Source organism: Prenolepis imparis, unplaced genomic scaffold (genome assembly GCF_030444845.1).
Source record: "Prenolepis imparis isolate NDT839.2.m4 unplaced genomic scaffold, iyPreImpa1.0 SCAF_8, whole genome shotgun sequence".
NCBI classification, from domain to species: domain Eukaryota; kingdom Metazoa; phylum Arthropoda; class Insecta; order Hymenoptera; family Formicidae; genus Prenolepis; species Prenolepis imparis.
Window position 1 is genome coordinate 5,390,773 of NW_028141166.1, and position 21,001 is coordinate 5,411,773.

Genomic DNA, 21,001 nt, shown 5'->3' on the forward strand with positions numbered 1-21,001 from the left:
CAAATTATGTATACATATGTATACATATGTGTGTGTGTCGAATATCTCATAAACAATACAGTTTAAAAAAAAGATTTTTATTTTGCATACCTTACAGTTGCTCCGCTATCGCCCGATGCCTTCCTGGGCCTGCTCCTCCTCTCTTGGTCCTTCGTAGCACTCACGACCTCGCGAAAACACGAATAATTACGATTGTTCGACACTTTACGCGGCACTCCCGACGCGCGACACTTTACGCGGCACTCCCGACACGACGCGTGAATCGCACTGTGTACCGCATGCTACCTGTAACAAATAATAAAATACATATATATATTAGAATAATCTTATTATCTTGCATTATAACATACACAATATAAATATAAATATGTAAGCTAAAATATTTAATTAGCAAATTTTCGCTTTATTAATATTTTTTGACAGAAATCAGCTGATTAAAGCGTTAATTTGCTAATTAATTTTTAAAATAATAATATGTTGTAAAAATTAAAATAATAATATGTTTTAAATAATATGTGTTATAATACTTTAAACTCGATTAATATTTCTGACAGTTATCAGCTGATTTCTGTCAAAAAATATTAATCAAGAATACGATATAACATATTATTTTAACATATTATTTTAAAATTTAATTATCAAATTAACGCTTTAATCAGCTAATTTCTGTGAAAAAATATTAATTGAGTTTAAACAAACTTTATATTATTTCTGAAAAAATATCATTTTTTTTAACATAAAACCGAAGAATGGCGCGCGCTTGTGTTCTAGTGACTTAAAAAGCCAAAAATTGAACGTTGTAAAATAAACGCAGCGTGAGAACATTCTTAATTAATTATAACACATATGTCTATCTGTGTGAGAGTGAGCGATGCAAGTGATAATTACAACAACAAATGTATTTTGCGAGCAATATCAGAAATTGTACTTTGAATATATGTGCGAAAATCTATTTTGCAAATTATTCTCAGGTAACCCATATCGACCATTTTTTGACCCTATAGCTGTTTAATTTGCGACATAGTGCGTAAGCGAGAAAATTTAATCGATTCGAAATTTATGAAAATCGAAGGAAATGTAAATTTTTTTTTCCGCAGGCAAATCCATGTCAGCATCCAATTGTAATCTTAAGGGACGTGGCATCGTCGGACATGGAGTCCTTGCTGCGTTTTATGTACAACGGAGAGGTACACGTAGGTCAGGAGCAGCTGCCTGCCTTCTTGAAGACAGCGCAGATGCTTCAGGTAAAGGGATTGGCGGACGTTAACAGCGGCACTTCCAGTACGAAAATTCCATCGTCGTCGGCCGGCAACAACGGTAGCGCGCCTGTAAGTTGTCCCCACGGCAGTTTAATATGAAAGTTGGAAAATTAATTATAGGAATTATACGGTTGGTTTCGAACTTTTAATTAATTTAGCCTTAATTAAAACGAATTTTAATTAATGTGCTTTTAACACTACGCCATCGCTGTGTTACCGTGACATGCGAAATCCCGACTAGAATTTCCCCACTTCGTCCCTTTACCTTTTAATTTCGCGATTTATATTATAATAGACATTAGACAAATATTACGCGAAAACTTTAATAATGAATGAGTATTCGAAGTTTTGCTGCGGATAATATATATATACATACATACATACGTACATATACATATGTATTATATTTTTTATCTTTTTGTATATTTTAAAATATTTGATTGAAACGAAAAGATGAGATAAAACACATCACTATATATTAAAAACTATAGCCACAGAAATATGATTGTTTAAAAAGCTTTAAATCCTCTAAAATATTTTTCTATTAAAACAATTCTTCATAATAGATTGTTGAATTTGCATCATTTTATATTATATAATCTATTTTATATTATACAGGGTATTTCAGAAATAGGTGGCCAAACTTTAAGAGCATATTCTATCACAATAAGGATAAAAAAAAGTTATATGGGGCGAAAACGCTTCCTGTCTAAATTATAAAACTTTAAAAATTTGCAACAAACTTTGGTAAGAACATTTCATCAAAAAATTGTTGAAGATAATTTCCTTCCGCATCAATGCATGCATAGACGTCTTATGAATTGTCCAAAAATTCTCAAAATATTTTATATTTTGTCACACAAAGACTTAAGCAAACTACTTTTAGAGTAAACTTATTTATATAACTTTTTTTATCTTTATTATGAGTAGAATATGCTCTTGAAGTTTGGCCATCTATTTCTGAAACACGCTGTATAATAAAATATTTATAATATATATGTATGAATATAATTAGATTATTAAATATTAAATATTAACTAAATATTAATTATGTGGAATTGGATTATGAAGAATAATTATTACTTGTTTTAAAGATATTATAATTGTTCATATTGTCTTTAATTTTTCGTTAGGCAACACCACGTAATTGGCAGGACAATGGTAGAGGAGATCTCAATGAAAGCGATATGAGCCCTCCGGAAAAGCGGCCGAGAAGTTGCAGTCCGCCATTGGGCAACCACGTCGAACAGAAATCGGATCTGCAAGAATCCTTGTTAGGTCAGGCTCTCGAAGGTGGACCCACGATACATACGATACCCACAAATAATATACAGGTGAGAAAAAAATATCTCGTCATATTTAACTACAAATGATTTATAAACAGATATTAAAATCCGTATTATGAATATATTTATAAAAAGAATAATAAATTTTGTAAAACTGGATAAATATTTGTATGATAAATCTTTAATTATATTTCGTAAAATTGATTAAATTTCGTAAAACTGATTAATATTATATTCCAAAGAATATATATGTATTTTATAAAATTATATATGTATTTAAAAAAACAGGAAATTTTTTATTTACTTTCAGTCAACTGGGGAGGACTCGAATTCGATGTCAGACAATGAAGAAGACATATCGAATAACGGCAGCATCCTGAACACGGTGAAGACTGAACCGAGTGATATTCTAAACGATTCTATAGAACATCACCGCAACAGTTTTCCTGCGGCATTATTGGGCCTTCAAGGTTATTATTTATATAGCTTCTATTAAAAATTCTCGGCTATTTCATACTGCATTTTATATATATATATATTAAATCTATTATCTATCTATTGCATGCTTGTAGAAGAAAAAAATATTAATTTATTAAAAGAAATGCCATTTATTTCATTTTGATAGTTGTTTGCGCAAACAAGAGTCGGTTCATTATTTAACAAGGCAGAATCGAATATACGATGAATCAAAGAAATCCTAATTTTGTTGAGAGAATGCAAATTAGTTTTTTAATTAATGGCACATTTAATTACTAATTACATTTGTAATTAATAATTAATTCCTCGTCCAGTTACTAATTACTTTCGTAATTAGCAATTAGCACGACTTAATTACTAATTACGGCTTCAATTAAAATTAATTATTGAATAATTATAATTATTTTTATTTGTGTATATAATTTTATTGTGTTTCTTGACTTGTGAAAATGTATTGGTATAAATCTATTATTAAATCTACCAAACTAACATTATTAATATAATTTTATTTTATTTATTTGTGTTATGCATTGAGCCACATAAATTTCATGCTTTATACTACACACATTTCCATTAAAGATTTATATTTCTACCTTAAAATAGTTAAATTTATTGATGTATCACGTATTATTAAACAAGCCTTTCAAGAGATATATCTTACATGTCAGTAAAAATATATTGATCTAATGATTAATCTTTTTTTTTTTGTATTTGAATAAAGTTACTTTTTGTTGAATTGTGTAATTACTTTATTCGTAAATTACAGGAATGGGGTTACCAGGTCCGTCAGGTATACATCAAGTGACGAATCAGGATCCAAATTATGGTGAGTATATTAAATCAATCAATTTGATCTCATTCTTTTAAATGTTTTCGAAGCCCAGACTAGTATCCTTCCGTCGTTTCCTAAGATTCTAAGAGTCTTTATTCGGAATGCATGAAAACTCTCGTACCTCTCACAACCTTGCATCCCCTGCCAGCCACCCCTCTTATTACACGGTAACCAGGAGCGTATTACGGAGTCGCATTTCGATGGTTTTTCGTTACTGCGGCGTATCTTATTCTATCTACAGCGTATCTCTTATTCTATCTTCCGAAAATGCGAACTCTCTTTACAATCATGCAATTATTTTTAGATTCGAAAACGACTCTTACGTCGTATCTTCGTTTCTTTTTTTGCCTTCACGTCTGCGACGTGAAGTTTATTTCCGTGTGCCTGTTGATTTAGGAAATTATGCAAATTTTGTAAAAATTAACTCCCGCGTTAAACATTACATTGGCAAAGTCAGTTGTCATTATTTCTTATATAAATGAAATTTAAATTTAAAATTAAAATTGTGACAATTTGCTTATCGAGTGATCTCGCTCGCTTGAAGAAATTCGAATAAAAATCAGAGATAAAAAAAAACTGCGATATATTAGAAGGCGATGACAAAGAAGAAGGCGAAACAGTAGGCCGCAAAAGGAGCGGCAGAAACGATTATCGTATTAATTCGTATGAAGAATCGATCCTAGTTTTAGAGAGAGACTTGGGGGAGGGATCGAGCAAAAGTTAATCGAGGGCAAGCTATATTTAAGACCTGGAAATGCACTTTCCGAAACGGAGAAAGTCGAAAGAGTGAATAAAAAAAAAAAGGGCTGCGAAAGACAAAAAAGAGCGATTAAATAGTGTTTAAGGGATCGTACGAGGTTGGCTGAGGACTGACATTGGCTGGTGGTTCCAGGGCGGTGGCAGCCCTCTGGAGGAGACGGTTCAAGCTCGAGTTCCGGTTGGCTGCCGGGCACGTCCTCCACGAGAAACGACACCGGGTCTGGAACCTACCAGAGTGGCGGGGGTCACAACTCGAAAGGGCAGGATCCGTCAACCAGCTTTCAGCACCATCATCATCAGCAGCAACACCATCATCATCATGCCACCAGCCAACAGTCGTCGCAGCAACACGCCCTTAATACCCTCAACTCCCTCAACAGCCTGAACACTGAACAGCTCACGATGATGCATCAGAAACTGCAGAATAATCTCCAAGGTCTCCAGCAGAACACCGCTGCCAAGGGCGACCAACTGAATCTGATGCTGCAATCCTGCGCGAAGGACAAGATTGAGAGCATTGCGATGCTGCAGACACAGAGGCGGTACCATCAGCAACCGATGGATAACACCAATCACAATGGTAAACCCAAGTGTCCCGAATGCGGCAAGATATATTCGAATAATTCCAATTTGAAGCAACACATTGTCAACGTTCATACCGTGCAGACCGAGTACATCTCGTGCCACGTGTGCAGCAAGCAATTCAAGACCAAGCAGTATCTACAGATCCACTTGCTTTCCATGCACGGTATCAGAAAGCGAAAGAGCTATCCCCTGTATCAGATGCAGACGAATATGCTAACTCAACAGCAACCTGCCTTGCAGCCTGCTTCGCAGGTTTCCGCGGGCCAGCAGCAACAGTATTCCACGTCGGAGAGATGGTCCGAAGACAAGCAGTGAGTTGGAGATAAGCCAGAGTAAAAAAAAAATCGATTATAATTGACGCATGTAGACGAAGAATCCTGAAGAGACTCTTTGACATGTAGAAGAATCGTTCACCAAGGCTTTTCAGATGATTTGTGATAAAAGCAGACATTGATAAAAACCTACTACGCTGTTAGGTAATTCTCGTAAGACTGACAATTTTATAGTGACGTATTCGTTATTATCACATTATAAAAGAATCAAATGTGAAAAATATACTACGTGCATTTCTGCACGTCATAGAGATGACGAGATATGTGCTCGTCTCTCTTAGCGCGGAAGTGAATTGACGATATATAATCGCAGAAGTTAATATGTTTATATTTATATTAGGTTTTCTTTTCTGTGCGATGCGCTAGAGGAAGGTGTAAGTTTAACGTAAGACTATGTTATTTTAATAATGGAGCATTCAATGAAATTAAAAGTACACGCAATCATACAGTTCAACAATTACATAGAATAATATTTTATACTTTATTTTCGAGATGATCTCATAATTAGTTTATTTCGATTAACAAGATCGAACTGTGACGAAGAGTTTTTGCTCCGATCTTTAGATTATTATTTAAATTTTTATTGTTATCTTTATTATGTATATACCATATTATATATAAAGATAATAATAAAATATATATTATATATATATATATATATTATATTATATATATTGAGTTCTAAAGAAATAATAGAGATTTAAGTTGAAGATATAAGAAAGTTGCAAGTTATTCTTACGAGTTTAGTTGTACTGAAAAACTGTAATAAATTAACTTGATACTTTTATAAGATTAATGAATTTTTGAGTTTTATTATTTGCAATCACACAAGCAAAAGTTTATTAAAAATACGTTGCTTCTGTTTTTTCATCTGATATGATATCTTTGCTAACACAAGTAATACCTTCAAAGTTGCATTGCATAATTGAAAGCACTTAATTGCAAAATTATATTTACAATTTCGCATCTCTGTCACTCTCTCTGAGGCATTAATTAATTATTAATGTGTAACACTTTGGAGAACTTTATTATGTATTCCGCCTCCCTCTCAGCGCATCGGCGGTGCTTAAGTTTGACACTGATTGTGAGTGCGCGTCGAAAAGACCGCGCCTAAACGATCGAAGCCCACTCGCAAATATCCGTTTTTTTAGAGCTCGGATAAGGGTGCGGAGGTGTCGATAGGTAGGTGTTGGCGAAAGAGGGTGCTGGTACACGAGAATTGGCCGACCTATTTTCGTCCCATACCGCAGTGCGCAGTTCACCCTTCGCGATGACGATAAGCAAGCTTCCTCGATTGGTCGGGAGAGGAAGAATGGGGATGAAACGCGAGAGGGATAGAGTTGGAAAGAGCTTTGCGAGAGCTCTTCCTCTGTCCAATTCTTTGCGGTGTAACTAGCACGTATTAAGTAAAGTGATATGACCAGCCTAGTTTCTTGAAAGATAGGCCTCCGTCGTGAAGCGACCATCCTTTTACAGTATATCAACCCTTTGTAGAATTGGCTTTATGAAAGAGCTGGAATGACAAATTACCTAGAAATGGGTGGGAAAACCGGAGATACGAACTCTCACCTCTCGAAGAATGTGACTAATTTCGTTTTACTCGCATCGCTTCTTTCCTGTGAAGCAAATCTTTTGAAAATCCTATGAAAGTCTTTTGAACTTTTATATACAAAGCATATATCAATGAGGCTTGACGAGAATTCGAACAAAAATTTCTATAAAAATTATGAGATTTTTTATTTAGAAATTAACATGAAGATAGAATTTTGCGAAATTATTTTGTATGCCTATCCGAATCGGGGGGTATAATACTGCAATTTCATGATAGCAATCTATCAATTGGCATGACTGATATATGTACACAGACATGACGATCGCATGATTATATATATAATCATCAGCTTTCTTCCCTTTATTACTGATGGTGTAAATTTATTTTATATAAAAAAAACAAATAGATAAATAACGGAGCGAATCGTAATTTTCACTCATTTTTTTTTCTTTTTTTAACAAAAAGATTGGCAACCAGTTTTGTAAAAAATCCAGACTCATTCGGCGCACCATCTCACCTCCCTTCTCGATGTGATATCGGGAATACGAACATATACGTGTGTCACGCGTGCTATGGTTTGCAATATTACGAGGGAGGAAGAGATAGGGTATGTCGTATTGATCTCGAGGATTCAACAAACAGCACCTAGTACCTCCCGCTCGTTCCTCTCTAACTCTATCTTGCTTCTCCACCCAGTCTCGCTCCTCACCCTTCCGTTTTCTCTTTCCTTCGCCGATTCCTCTCCCTGTCTACCATCGTATTCCATACCATTCGATTCGCATATATAGGAGTTTGATGAGGGCAAGCAACCCTCCGCTCGGACGATAATCGCAATTCCATTGTCGGGCTTTCGATACTTCGCGTAAAGATGCGTTTCTTTCGTACTTTCAGTACGATGGAAACTGAGGTCAATGTATTAAAAAATAAAATATTAGTTTATTTTTTAATAGCAAATTCTATATATATATATATATATATAATAATTTTGCATTTTACATCAGAAAGAGAATGTATTAATTTACAAACGTTTTCGTAAATCAAAACAAAAGTTCAGTTAACTTAATCGAACAGCATTTTAGTTCCAAATCAATTCATTCGCAGTCGCTAAACGGCTTCCTAGAAGACGCTAGCGGTGGAAATTTAGTCATTCGTGAAAAGTAAGGAATTCCGAGGGAATATTAATTTAACTAGCAAAGCCATTTCAATCCATCGATCCAGCGGCGCTTGTTAACGGCGCGAGTGCCTGTCTCGGGCTAGCAGATTGCCGATTTCCGCGCAGACGAACGAGCGAGCTTGCGAGCAGGCGAAAGAAAGTTTGCCAAGACACGCGATGGTGGTTGGGTCTATGACCATCGACCACGCGATGCCGGAGTCGCGTTTACCCTCGTTGCGAACCCCTGACAAAACAAACCCCGCGTCTGCTTATCCAATTCCGCGGTGTTTCTACGAATTTCTTCCATCTCTCGTGCCAACCCCTGGCACTCGTGGCAACCCCGCCATAAATGGAAGAAGAGCCTCGCATTTGTTCCCGGCTCGCCTTCCTCCCCGTCTCCTCATATCCGTGCTCGTACTCCTTACTTTAACCCCCTTTTCTTTCCCCACCGCCGTTTTGTCCGCGTCCTCCTTATTTTGTACTGTCGGCGTAAAGTTTCATCGCTTACATGTGCAGGCTCTAAAAGCACTCACCCAGTAGGCACTTCACTCTAGATGTGGACGCGATCCAGGGAGAGACGATCAACTTCCGTTCCGGGACACGTGATAACCCAGTGACACGAGGCTAAATGCGAGACGATAGATCAACACACTTGTTAGTTTCAAGGGTTATTTATATATGTTTTTGAATACTTTGAAAGTGATGAAATAGTTTCTGGATCTTTGAAATGAGACTTTATGAAGGTTTTCGTTGAGTGTTTTAGTAGACTTTTTCTTTTTATCTATCCATTTTTTCCGTTTACAATTAGTGATGAATCGCGTACATGCTAAAAGTAAAAAATATATTCTACAACGGAACACGTTGACAATAGTAGATATATATATATATATATATATCAATAAGAAAAAGATAGATAGATTTGTATTCGGATTGCTACGCAAAGAGATCTAGATTATCAGATAGTTAATCTTTAGCTGAAAAAGGTCAGAGTAAAAATGTATAGCAAAAGCATCTGTTTTTTAACGACTGCTTTCGATCTTCTCATTTAGATTTTTGTGAGGAAACAAAACAAAAGTTTTTTTTTAGTCTACAATTTATCTATATATCAACTGCAAAGCACAGTAATTTTAAAAGCTAATTAATAATATATGTAATTTTTTCAAAAATATAAAGTTAGAAGAAGGGATAATTGTCTTATCCCTTTTAATAGCTTCATACAAAAGTTAGTAGTGAGTTATTTAGTAGTCAGCAATTTGAAATTGACTCAATTATTTCATATATTTAATTCAGAACTATATGAGGAACAATAACGAGATATGATGATGACAAATTAAGAGATGTATTTAGTAGGATTATTCACTTGTGTGACAAGATATACTGAGTCTGAGAATACTATTTTAGACATTTTTTTCCCTCCAAAATAAATATACATATATATATTCTAAATATAATAGAGCAGAAATAGCAGACAGTAAAGAACAACTATAGGCACATGTTAGATATCATTATTCGTCAGATATTTTGTGATTTTTTGTTATTACCCTAAATGTCTAAATATATATTTTTGAAGGAAAAAGATTTTCCTCTTGAATGTATCTTATCACAAGTGAGAGTAATTCTACTAAATATATTTTTTCATATACTTATATATTTCTTATCTACTCTTATATATTTTTATTTATGTTTTGCTTTATTTATGCTTGAATTCTTATTTATCATTTCTTTTTATTTTAATTGTTGCTTTCTTTTCTTTATTTACGTCAATTTGCATCTGTATTTTGACATAGCATAATACAATTGTATGAATGTTTGTGCATAAACGCGCCATTTTTCTTTCTCTTGGCATTTTGCTCTTATAATTTTTCTCTCTCTCTCTCTCTCTCTCTCTCTCTCTCTCTCTCTCTCTCTCTCTCTCGTTTACATTTATTTTATTTTTTATTTTTACATTTAATTTTTATCAGAAGCTAAATCTTTCTATTCTGTATGCAGAAATTTCCATTTTTTGTTTGATTTTTGTTTGTTTTACTTTGAATATTCTAAAGAGTTTAAGCTTGAGGCGATAGATTCATTTATCTATCTATCTTGGCAAGAAATTTTTGCTGAGATTTGTTCTCAAGTTATAGAGAGTGTATATGTAGATGTACTTTCCTAATTGCAGTTTCGATTAAATTGCAATCTTTCCGAGGCTTGTGGGAAAATCAGTGGAAATCATTTATAAAGTCATTTAGAGACTTACATAGAGAGACATACAAATTGAAATACAGAGAGGTAGAGAATCGTAAAGATACATTAAATTAATTTTTTATAAAATTGACGAAAAAAGGCAACAAATCTCTATTTTTTTAAATCTAATGTTAAAATTTTGCAAGCATTCTACATACTAAATTTTTTTGAATAAATTTTATTTAGACTTAATTTTTTTCTCGATTTATTATTTCAATCTTCGTATATATCTGATTGTGCATATAACTGACGTTCTATCAATGATTCGAAAATTTATAAAAGTTTAACGCGTTTATTTAAAAAATCATTCAGCTAAAAATATCTATGAAATAATTATATTCCTAAGAAAAATGAATTACAAATTTCAGAGAATTTACTTTGATAATCGATCTGAAAGTCCTACGAACATACGTTCGTAGCTTGGCATCAGTGACATCTGAGATAATTACGCGTATCATTCCAGCCAGCGAAATTACGTGTCAGTGTGACTTATGTCCTTTTTGCGCCGGTCCTTATCTCTCGCCCTGGATTCCAGCAGCCTACTACGAATTCTGTGTTCTTCACTGCAAGATCGATTCTCGATCGCGCACTCTCGGCAGATTAGAGTCATCTATCACCCGGATCCGATTCGGATAACTTCGTTTCGACCGAGCCTGGTCAGATTCTTATCAGTCCCGGCGAGCTTCTCTCTCCCGCCGCCCTCATCCCTTCAATTCTCCAAAAGTTTTAGTAGTTTTGCCAACATTTTACCATCATTGCTCGATATCCTGTCTGATATTTTCTGACATGTATGACGTGAAAGAGAGGAGGATTGAGAATTGATCTCAAATGTTGCGAAGGCACATAAAGATCACACACGCAGGGGTTGCTCGCGTCCGGAAATCTTGTGTAAGTGTGTGTGCTCGCACGTGCGGCACATTCGTGAAGCACGTGAATACAGGGAGGAAGGATTCTTCTTCGTTTTCTTCTCTTGCTTAATCTTTACTGACCGCCCACATGTCCATCCGTTCGTCTTTACTTTTTCAGAGTATTCGGATATGAGAAAGGGGAGAGAAGAAAAAGCATTTGATTTTATCATAAGTTTCATCAAAGCAAAGATCGAAGATATCGAGATCTTCTTTCCAAAGTAATAAGTTTTGATATGTTACGCAATATCAAAACATAAATCAAAAAGATGTTGGTATGCACGTTCTATTATTTTTTCTATTTATTTTACTGTTTTTTAATTAAAAACTGTTTTCTCAATTAAAAAAGTGTATTGTAAAGATTCGGAGGAGCTATGATATACAGGTCATTGATCGGGTTATTTGTATTGGCAATCAAATTGTTTGAAACAAAAATTGCAATTGAAAAACAAAGATCAGCGAGAGAAAGGAACGATCTGAAAATTAGATAGGATTGAATATACAATAGCAAGATCTAACTGGTATTAATCAGATTTAAGCAGTCTTTTCGCATTTATAAAGCACTGTTTCATCAGGCCTATAAAATGACAGTCCACTGCTTGATGTTAATTATGAATTCGGTTTAATATAATCGTTCACCCTCCCGCGAAACAAAATCCTAAATATGCCACCCCACAATAAGTCTACTTTTGGGAGTGGCGATGCCATCGGGTATATTCCAGGGATTAGAGACAGATACGAGATAGGTGATCTACGCGAGATCTAAACGAAGGAGAACATTTCTGAGAGGATGAAAATGAGGTTTTTGCGCGATAAGCGGAGCAACGAGACAAAAGCATGGTGTTACGTCCAACTGTTTTTTGTATCTCCCTTCTTTCCGCCACCGTTTACTATTATTCTTTCTACCTATATCTGTCTGTCCTTCGATATCCTTCCTTCATCCGACCTTTTTCCACCGCCCATTTCCTCTCTTGCCTCCCTAATGTCTCGGGCAGCCCTTTTCTCCGCCTTGCCTTGGTGAGATCCACGTGCTGGTACGAGCACGCGGGTGTTACAAGGGCAACTTAAACAGTTAGAAGGGTAATTCGTCCGTATATATTATTGCCTTCTCCAGACAATTGCAATTCTCTCTCGGAACTTATTGCGTCATTTTGTGTGGTATCGTTTGATAAATAATTATATGCGTAATTGATCTAACAATAAGTACAATTCTATTGATATTCTATATGGATAAAGAAATATTAGCAAATAATCGCATAATAATTTAAAATAAGTTTGAACAATGCGACAATTAATTTTTTTTATAAAAATTTGATTTTATTATTCATAAAACTAGGAGCGAAAAAAGAGAAGGAAAATATATATTAGAGTGTAATTTTTTTTTTTTGGCTATGCAAAAAAGTTTCCAAAATTGTGTGGCTTTAACAAGCCGACAGAAGAAAACAGACAATAGAGAGAACATGGTGTGCGCTTTCGGATGTCTAAAATTGTTACTTTATTCGAATGTCTCCGGCTGTATTAGCCGTATAATCCATACTGTCTACTAATTCTTGTCATAACATTGAACGAGAAACGAAAAGACAGCATGCTGAGCATGACAAACGTGGCGCGGTCGGTTAAAAAAAAATTACGTTCAATATTCGCTTAATGCAATAAAAAACGGCGCACATCAAAGGTGAAATCTCATAAATGATGAAAAATTCAAATATGCTTTTATCTGAAAAAAAGCACGAGCCCTTAAACAAATTGACAACAATAAATGAATATTTGTGCGTCGAAAAATAACGCTTGCAATATGCACGTGCATAATTAAGAGGAATAAATCGCGTTATAACTATAAATATATGTGTGCATGTGTGTGCGTACTTCCTCTTTTTTTTTGTGTTCCATCAAAAATTTAAATGGTAGAAAAATGAAATGGTTAAAATATGATTAGTAAAATATTAAATAGGACATTTAAAGTATTAGAGAACTTTTCTATATATCATTATTACTATCGGGAAATATAATTATCACAAAATTGCCTAAATTATTCGATTTGCTTACAAATCTGAGAGTATTCTTTTTATTCAAGATACAAAAATTTAAAAGCCGATTGCGATTGACCGAAACCACTCCTGTTCGTGATATTTGCTAACTTTCGCGAAGAGAAGACAAAAAATGTGGGATTCGTGAGGAACAAACTCCGAAGCCAGCAACTTGTCCATTTTCTGTCGGCAACGCTGCCGGAATTCAATCAAACTTGCAAAGCTTTCGAGCACTCGTTCCCGGATTACTCGCGAGTAAACAGCGACTGCAGCGCAGCTTTCAGCGCGACGCTTGGACGTCTCTCGATAAGAAGACGCCGGGGAAGAAGTCGCTCGCGGTTGTTCGATGCGACGTACGTACTTGTTTGTATCCCGCTTTCGGGGAGGGTATACTCTCTCTTACGGAAGAGAATTTGCGGAGAGAGTAAATTAGCGGACACGGAGGGAGGGGACGGAGAATGACGCGGACTAAGGGTGGAGTACTGTGGAAAATCAATGTGATCATAGAGGAAAGAGAGAGAGGGTGGGCGAAAGAGATAGATAGGAACCGAAGACAAGGAACCTTTATGTCGGGTCACGTCTTTAATATAACTCGCGTGGGCGACGGGATAATCAATCTTCGCAACCATGTTGCGCCGCGTGGATGCTGCATTCGTGAGAAATACGCGGTACTATTTCGATCCAGATCGGACCTATCGAGGGGGTTAGGTAAATTTGCAAAAAAAAAAAAAATACAGAAAGATGTGCTTTAAAATTGGCACTTTTCGTTTAGAGGAAAACTCTTGTTTAACCCTTGCAAGGCAAGGTGTTTTGAGAACAATAAATTACTCTTCACTTTTTTGTACAAATACATGTCTGTACAGCAAAGGGTAATAAATCTGAGGTTTTTTTTTAATATTGCACGCTTTGTGCTATTCGTAAAATACGATTCTGTTAATTTTCATGGAGATATACCGTAACTCTTACGAAATCTCTTACGCAAAGATCTTTACAATTTTTTTGTATTCCTCTGTTCAGCAATGTACAATACAAATTCTTTGGAAATAACCCGCTGAGAGAAGAATGAAAAGTCTTATTTGAAATCTCTTGAAGTTTGAAGTTTCAACATGCCTAGTAAATTGTGAAAAATATATTGGATTTTTATTAAATAGTTTTTGAGAGAAAGAAACTTTTGTTTCAAGTCACATAGAGTTTCATTGTTATTTAAATTTTCGTATGACTTAGGGGTCTTTTTTGTATTTTCCTTTATATTTTTAGAAAAATAAATGTACAGAGTATACGAAGCATATGAATATATATGAGTATTCCAAAACCATCAAACGTTTTTTGGACTATAAATTCTCTGGCCAAACTTTCAATTTTTTGTCATTATATAGTAGTCTGACTAATGTAAGCCTTAAATTAAAATTCTATTAAAGTAAACTCGATTTTTCAAAATTAACGGAAAAATGTAGTTGTCGATCTTTTAATTCCACAAATTTTAATTTGCGAAAAATTGTTTCTTTTTTCTTATAATACACTCTGAAATTAATAATGCTACCACATTTTCTTTGAGGAAAAAATCATTTTTAAATTAGCCAGAGAATCTGCCCAATAACATCGGACATTCTATGAATATGCAATTGTATATACTTTGTTGTATGTTATATGTATGTACATTCCTGTACATTATATATATACATATATCATGCAATCTTTAAATACATACATTGCACATACATAATAAAATTCGCTAGTTTGTTCGTTTACTGCTATGTAACGCGCTAAATGCTATCTATTTCTCATATTTACGTTTTAATCATGAGATAATATAAAGCTTGCATAAAGCTTGTATAATCTAGTAAGATAAAAAATGTAACTGTTTCTATCAATTTAATTTTAGATGTTCGATAAATATTCCTGTGCTATCTGGGTATATACATAGATTGTACTAATCATGTACATATGTATTTACCTTCTATGTACATTACTTTGGTCACATTTGCATATATATTTCATATTCTTTATCAAGAAAGTATGTTTATAAAATATATAATATATAAATATATATAGTATAAAAATATATAGTAAATATATTTTAATGTTTTATGGATGTTTAAAAAAACAATTGATGGTTTTGAAATACTCTATATATTTTATTGTAATAAAACAAAAAAAATATATACTATTCATTGTAATGTATAACTTTATTGCTTTTTTCAATTTTTTTTAAAAAACAATTTAAAAATAATTATCAATAACTTCAATAAATGATTCATTCGTCAATCGAGAGAGAGGGGGGCATTTCACAAAAACGCAAAAAATTCGCGAGAAAGAGTGAGAAGAAAAGAGAAGGAAAAAGAGAAAGAGAAAGAGAGTGAAGAAGGACAAAGACGCAGAGAAAAGCAAAATGAGAGATAGAGTAGACGGTGGCACAGAGGGTACATAGCGGGGTTAGGCGAGAGAGGGAATGACAGAGAAAAACATAGAGGCCGCGCGCTTTCCCCGAGGGTCCTGGGATCGATCCCTGTGCAATTTCCCGCACATGTTCGCATTGATCTGCCCTCACTTGCCCCCGGTACACCCACTCCTTGCCGCCATTCAACCACCACTACCATCTCGCCGCCGCCGCCGCCACCATCACCACCACCACCACCGTCGCCACTACCACCAACCACCCTAAGCTTCTTCGCTGATACCTCCGATCGCCCAAACGCCTACCCCCGACTCTCCTTTCTACCCTTCGCTGCTCCCTTCGCGGACCAAAGTCATTCCAACTACGTCGATTCACCCTCTTCTTTCTTTTCTTTTTTTTTTTTTTTTTGGTTCTCTCTCTCAACATGTCCGAGTCTTACGCATCCGTGGCTTAACGCACGCACGTCACGCGCGCCACAGATATTATTTCCTTCGGCAGTCACCGATATCGTTCGAGTTTCTTTTTACGAGTTCGATCCAACCGTGATCCAACCCCAATCGTATTTGTGGACGTACGCAGTTTCCGAAATGATTAATGCGCGACATTAGATAGACGTTCCATTACAGGTATCTCTCTTCCTCTGTGTTGAAAGTAATCGAGAAACTGTCTCTCGAGAATTTTGCATTTCGAAAATATTTATATTTCATTTCCGCGTTCTTTGCATATTCCGAGGATTAATTTCTTATAAACTTTTTAAGGGAGTTTTTGTTTTATGCGTTTTTTTCGATACGACCCGTTTTTCCTCGAAGCTTTTACGACGAGGTTCCGTTGTCCCACGTGATTCTGGCAATCTCCTCGGGCGAAATTCACTCCGAATACGTAAATCCACCCTTTATTTCCTTCTAACGTGCCTGGAACGCGCGCACTTACGTCTTAACACACGCGCGTCACGCACAGCGATATCCATCCCCTTCAATGTCTTCCAATACTCTTTCTTATCCTTCCTCCGTACCTTTCATATACAATTCCATATCACGTGTCCGTTCCAATCTTCTATTATCTTATATATCTTTTGCCTGATGCAATATATATTTATGAAAATATGCTGCTAGATAATAATATTTATTGCCACCTTATATTTCATATATTTTTACGAATTATAAATACATTCTATTTTCGAATCAAGTATTAAGAATATTTGTAAAAATATTAAAATATTTATTATTTAATTGTTTAATCTAAATCTTTCTTGGAGCGTAAAATCAATACTTATTTTAATTAAACCTGCAAACAGATCTTTTCACTGTGAAATAAAAAATTTATTTTTTATTTCGAATATCTTATTGATAATATCCTCTTGTCTACTATGTTTCTCTCGTTTTATATTTATATATATAGTTTTACATTTTTCGTTATTACTGCCATTGCCAAGCAATCTCAGTTTCATCCAGGCGGCTCCGGCCATACCATCGCTTCATTCTAACCCTCGCATTTGCAAATCCAACCCACCCACAGGACAAAAGTCGTTTCAACTATGTGTCTCTTCTTCCTTCCCACCTAAACATGCTTTCTCATGTCACGCACGATGTGCGATGTGCGTCATATTCCGTTTGGGAAAAACTTTCAACAAACGACATGGTTTCTCAATTCTAAGACCCATCCTATTCCGTCTCGTTTCGTGAACTTCTCTATAAAGAACCTTAAAAGTATCGCCTGATCGTTTTTTCGTGTCGTTTCAGAAACTTTTTAAAATACAAAAATCTATCTACAGAAAATAGTTTTATGAAAAAAAACTTTTCAAGAAAAAGGAAATTGATTTTAATAATTTTTACTATAATATTGTCTTATTGATATAATACATATAAGTTGTAAGAAAGAAATTAATGTGATATAAAATTAAACTCAATCAAACAATAATTTCTGATCTATGGAATCAACCACTAGCGGATCCTGACGTCGATAATGGGGGGGAGGGGGGTTTTGCAAAATTATTTTATTTAATATTTTTGGTTTCATGATTAGCTTTTATTCCAGCATCAACGACGTCGATAACTCTTTAATGTTTGTTTTTCTTTATTTATATTTTTTTAACAAATTCAGCAAAACTGTTTCTTTCAATTTGCAAGGGGAAGGGGTTTAACTCCCCCCCCCCCCAGGACCCGCCAGTGTATATATATATATATTATATAGATATAAAGAATTTCGCCTAATTATTTTCGTGCAACGAAATTATCTCATCATTTCGTCCTATGTCTGACTTAATCTAGACTTAACTCCTTGAATGCGTAATGAGTATAATTTCCAGTGTATCTTATACTTTTATATATATATATATATATATATTATATAGATATAAGGAATTTCTCGCCTAATTATTTTCATGCAACGAAATTATCTCTTTATTTCGTCCTATGTCTGACTTAATCTAGACTTAACTCCTTGAATGCGTAATGAGTATAATTTCCAGTGTATCTTATACTTTTATATATATATATATATATAATATATATATATATATATAAAATATATATATATAATATATATATATATAAGTATAAGATACACTGTAAATTATACTCATTACGCATTCAAGGAGTTAAGTGTAGATTAAGTCAGACATAGAATGAAATGATGAGATAATTTCATGCACAAAAGTAATTAGGCGAAATTATTTATATATATATATAATATATACAATATGTATGTATAAGAGATACACTGAAAATTATACTCATTACGCATTCAAGGAGTTAAGTCTAGATTAAGTCAGACACAGGACGAAATGATGAGATAATTTCGTTGCACGAAAATAATTAAGCGAAATTCTTTATATCGATATAATATATATATAATATATATTATATCTATATAATTAGGTTAACCCCCCCCCCCCTCAGGATCCGCCAGTGGAATCAACTACATATAGATTCTGAAAAAATCACAAGTTAGAAAAGTCGCTATTAATACTCACGAAATTAGCAAATTTAATTAAAATACGTGAGACTTCTTTGTCTCACTTTGTCTTTAAAAATGTATATGTGTTCTGAAAGCCTGATGTGCTAATTAAACTTGAATGCCAAGAGATCGAATAGGGATGCCAAGGTCAGAGATTTAAATGCCTCGATCAATTATTATAAAAGCAATGTAATTTATGCAATACGAAACATTCCCCTTTACATCCCCGTTTTGCACGCGAGCGAATGAGCGGAAGAGCGAAAGTTGAAAAAAAAGTACTCTCATCGTAATGCGCGGTGTATTTTCTTTCTTTTTACCCCCGAAGGAACAAAAAACTTTGAATCGCGTTGAGGGGAGAAGCGCGAGTCTATAGGTAAACCACGTCAGCTATCTAAATTAAACTTTTCTACCCCTTCGGACTTTCTCCTTTCCGACTCGACGACTGCAATATATCAAACCGCCTGTCATAAATCTAAAGCTTGAATCGTGTCGAACGCCGATGTAACTGATCGTTAAGAAAACTGGCGTTGGAAGCCAGGTGTGATCGAAGAGGGAGATAAAGCATAGCAATAAAAATTATCGATATTGACAGGTGTCAAAGAGCTTTTACGAATATTGTCGATTTGGAAAAAAATAATAAGTCACAAAAATTTATTTGTAATTTTAAAAAAAGGAAAAACAGTTTAATTTAAAGTTCTGGGGGTGAAGAGATTCAATGTACGAAGTATCAAGACTTAAACTCAATTCCTGATTAATTCCCATGGGAGGCTGCGGAAAACTGCTGATGGTTATTTCGCACTTGGCCGCAACGCAACATAGAATCGGATTTCGTTATGGCACATCAAGGCTCGTTTCTCATTTCGGTAATACTTCCAGGAATAGAAATTGCACTGCCATATATCGATCCCCGTCTATATTTCCCTCTCTTTCTCCTCTCTCTCTCTCTCTCTTTCTCTCTACCGGATCGACGTTTTCGGGTTGCTCGCCCCTGCGGTAACGCGAGGCTGACGCGGAAGGACTTTCCCGGAAACCCGAAGACATCGATCTTCGGGCTCCCTTCGGCCAATCAGCGTGCTGACTGCTTCTCGAGAAGCAGCTCCTCGTTAATGCAGCGCAATTCGTCGGAGCGACGCCGCTAATGGACTCGCGCAATCATCCTGGCTTGCTACCGATTCTCCCTCCCTGTCGACAACACTGGTGTCCACCCTATATCTCTTCCTTCTACTTGAACTTTTTTGCAAAAATCTCGAGACGTTCACCCAAAGTTCTCGCTGCATTATCTTCTAATATTTCATTCTTTCTCCTCCCTCTCTCTTTCTTTCTCTCTCGAATTTTCTTAATGAGTTACCTTCAGCTCATTTTTCCACGTGATTGTGTTGTATATATACACAATGTAAAACAGTAAAAATTCCAATTAGTTTTTCTAAAATAATAAATTTTGTTGATGCTGAGAATAATTAGACAAGTATTTATTGCTGTTGAAACATTTGTATAAATCACGGGTTAAAATTATTTTAATGTTATGCGTTCTTAGAAGAGAATTTACATGTTATTATAATTTTCTGGATTATAGATCGGAATAATTTTGGCAAATTTCCATTGAATAATGTAAAAAAGTTTTATAATGACGCAAGCTGAAATCTTGAGGATACTTGCGAATTGATGTTGAATTCTTTAAGAGCAGCTGCTCTCTTTTCTAACATTTCATCGTAACGAAAATATATCGGGTCCTAATTTTATCCTTTCGCATATAAGGTCTTTTCACTTTATATATCGTTAAATTCTTCCAATTTAGAAACGCATATATTTATATATTTTTTCTCTTAATAAAATTAAAATATTATCTTTCATTTTACTCTCCTTGAGATCAAGTTTAAGCAGAGAGAAGTAAATTTTAATTTTTTTTAGCAGTTCCGCAGAACTTTTTACATTTTCTCGAGAGGTAATTTCATTTTAGAGGAAGAATTTCTTATAAAAGAAATCACGTCCCTTCGTTTATCTTCTCTAAATCTCTTAGCATCTTTCCCTATTTTCCAGATCCTTTATCATTTCGACTATTCTTCCTCTGTCTTTTCCCTTTTTCTCTCCTGCTTCTTTCGCCTATCCTCCCTTATTTCGTCTCTTTTCGTTTATCGCGCTCTTTTCCACATTCCACACCCATCATTCTCTTCCATCCGATCGGTTCAGAGGTTGACTGTAATCAAACGAATACGTACACCTCTCACCCCGATCGATCGAACCTGAATTTTCAAGATTTTTCG

The 21,001-nt window shown here is 34.9% G+C and overlaps 2 protein-coding genes across 9 annotated transcripts in view; one reads left to right on the forward strand and one right to left on the reverse strand.

Moving 5' to 3' along the window:
• LOC145939696 (protein abrupt) overlaps positions 1–21,001 on the forward strand; it is a 118,772-nt gene that overhangs the window by 61,463 nt on the left and 36,308 nt on the right. For 5 of the 8 annotated variants that reach the window (XM_083044206.1, XM_083044210.1, XM_083044211.1 and 2 more), the window contains 4 exons: positions 1,098–1,328; positions 2,393–2,593; positions 2,856–3,015; positions 3,789–3,848. In XM_083044206.1, coding sequence (XP_082900332.1) covers positions 1,098–1,328; positions 2,393–2,593; positions 2,856–3,015; positions 3,789–3,848 — 652 coding nt within the window. Of the gene's footprint in view, positions 1–1,097; positions 1,329–2,392; positions 2,594–2,855; positions 3,016–3,788; positions 3,849–4,691; positions 6,081–8,751; positions 9,078–21,001 lie in introns of those variants that run through there. The other 3 variants (XM_083044208.1, XM_083044213.1, XM_083044214.1) reach the window with 3 other exon arrangements.
• Positions 1–21,001, reverse strand: part of LOC145939701 (uncharacterized) — a 251,871-nt gene that overhangs the window by 606 nt on the left and 230,264 nt on the right. Inside the window, exon 11 of the mRNA XM_083044229.1 lies at positions 91–285. Coding sequence (XP_082900355.1) covers positions 205–285 — 81 coding nt within the window. The 3' untranslated portion in view covers positions 91–204. The remainder of the gene's footprint in view (positions 1–90; positions 286–21,001) is intronic.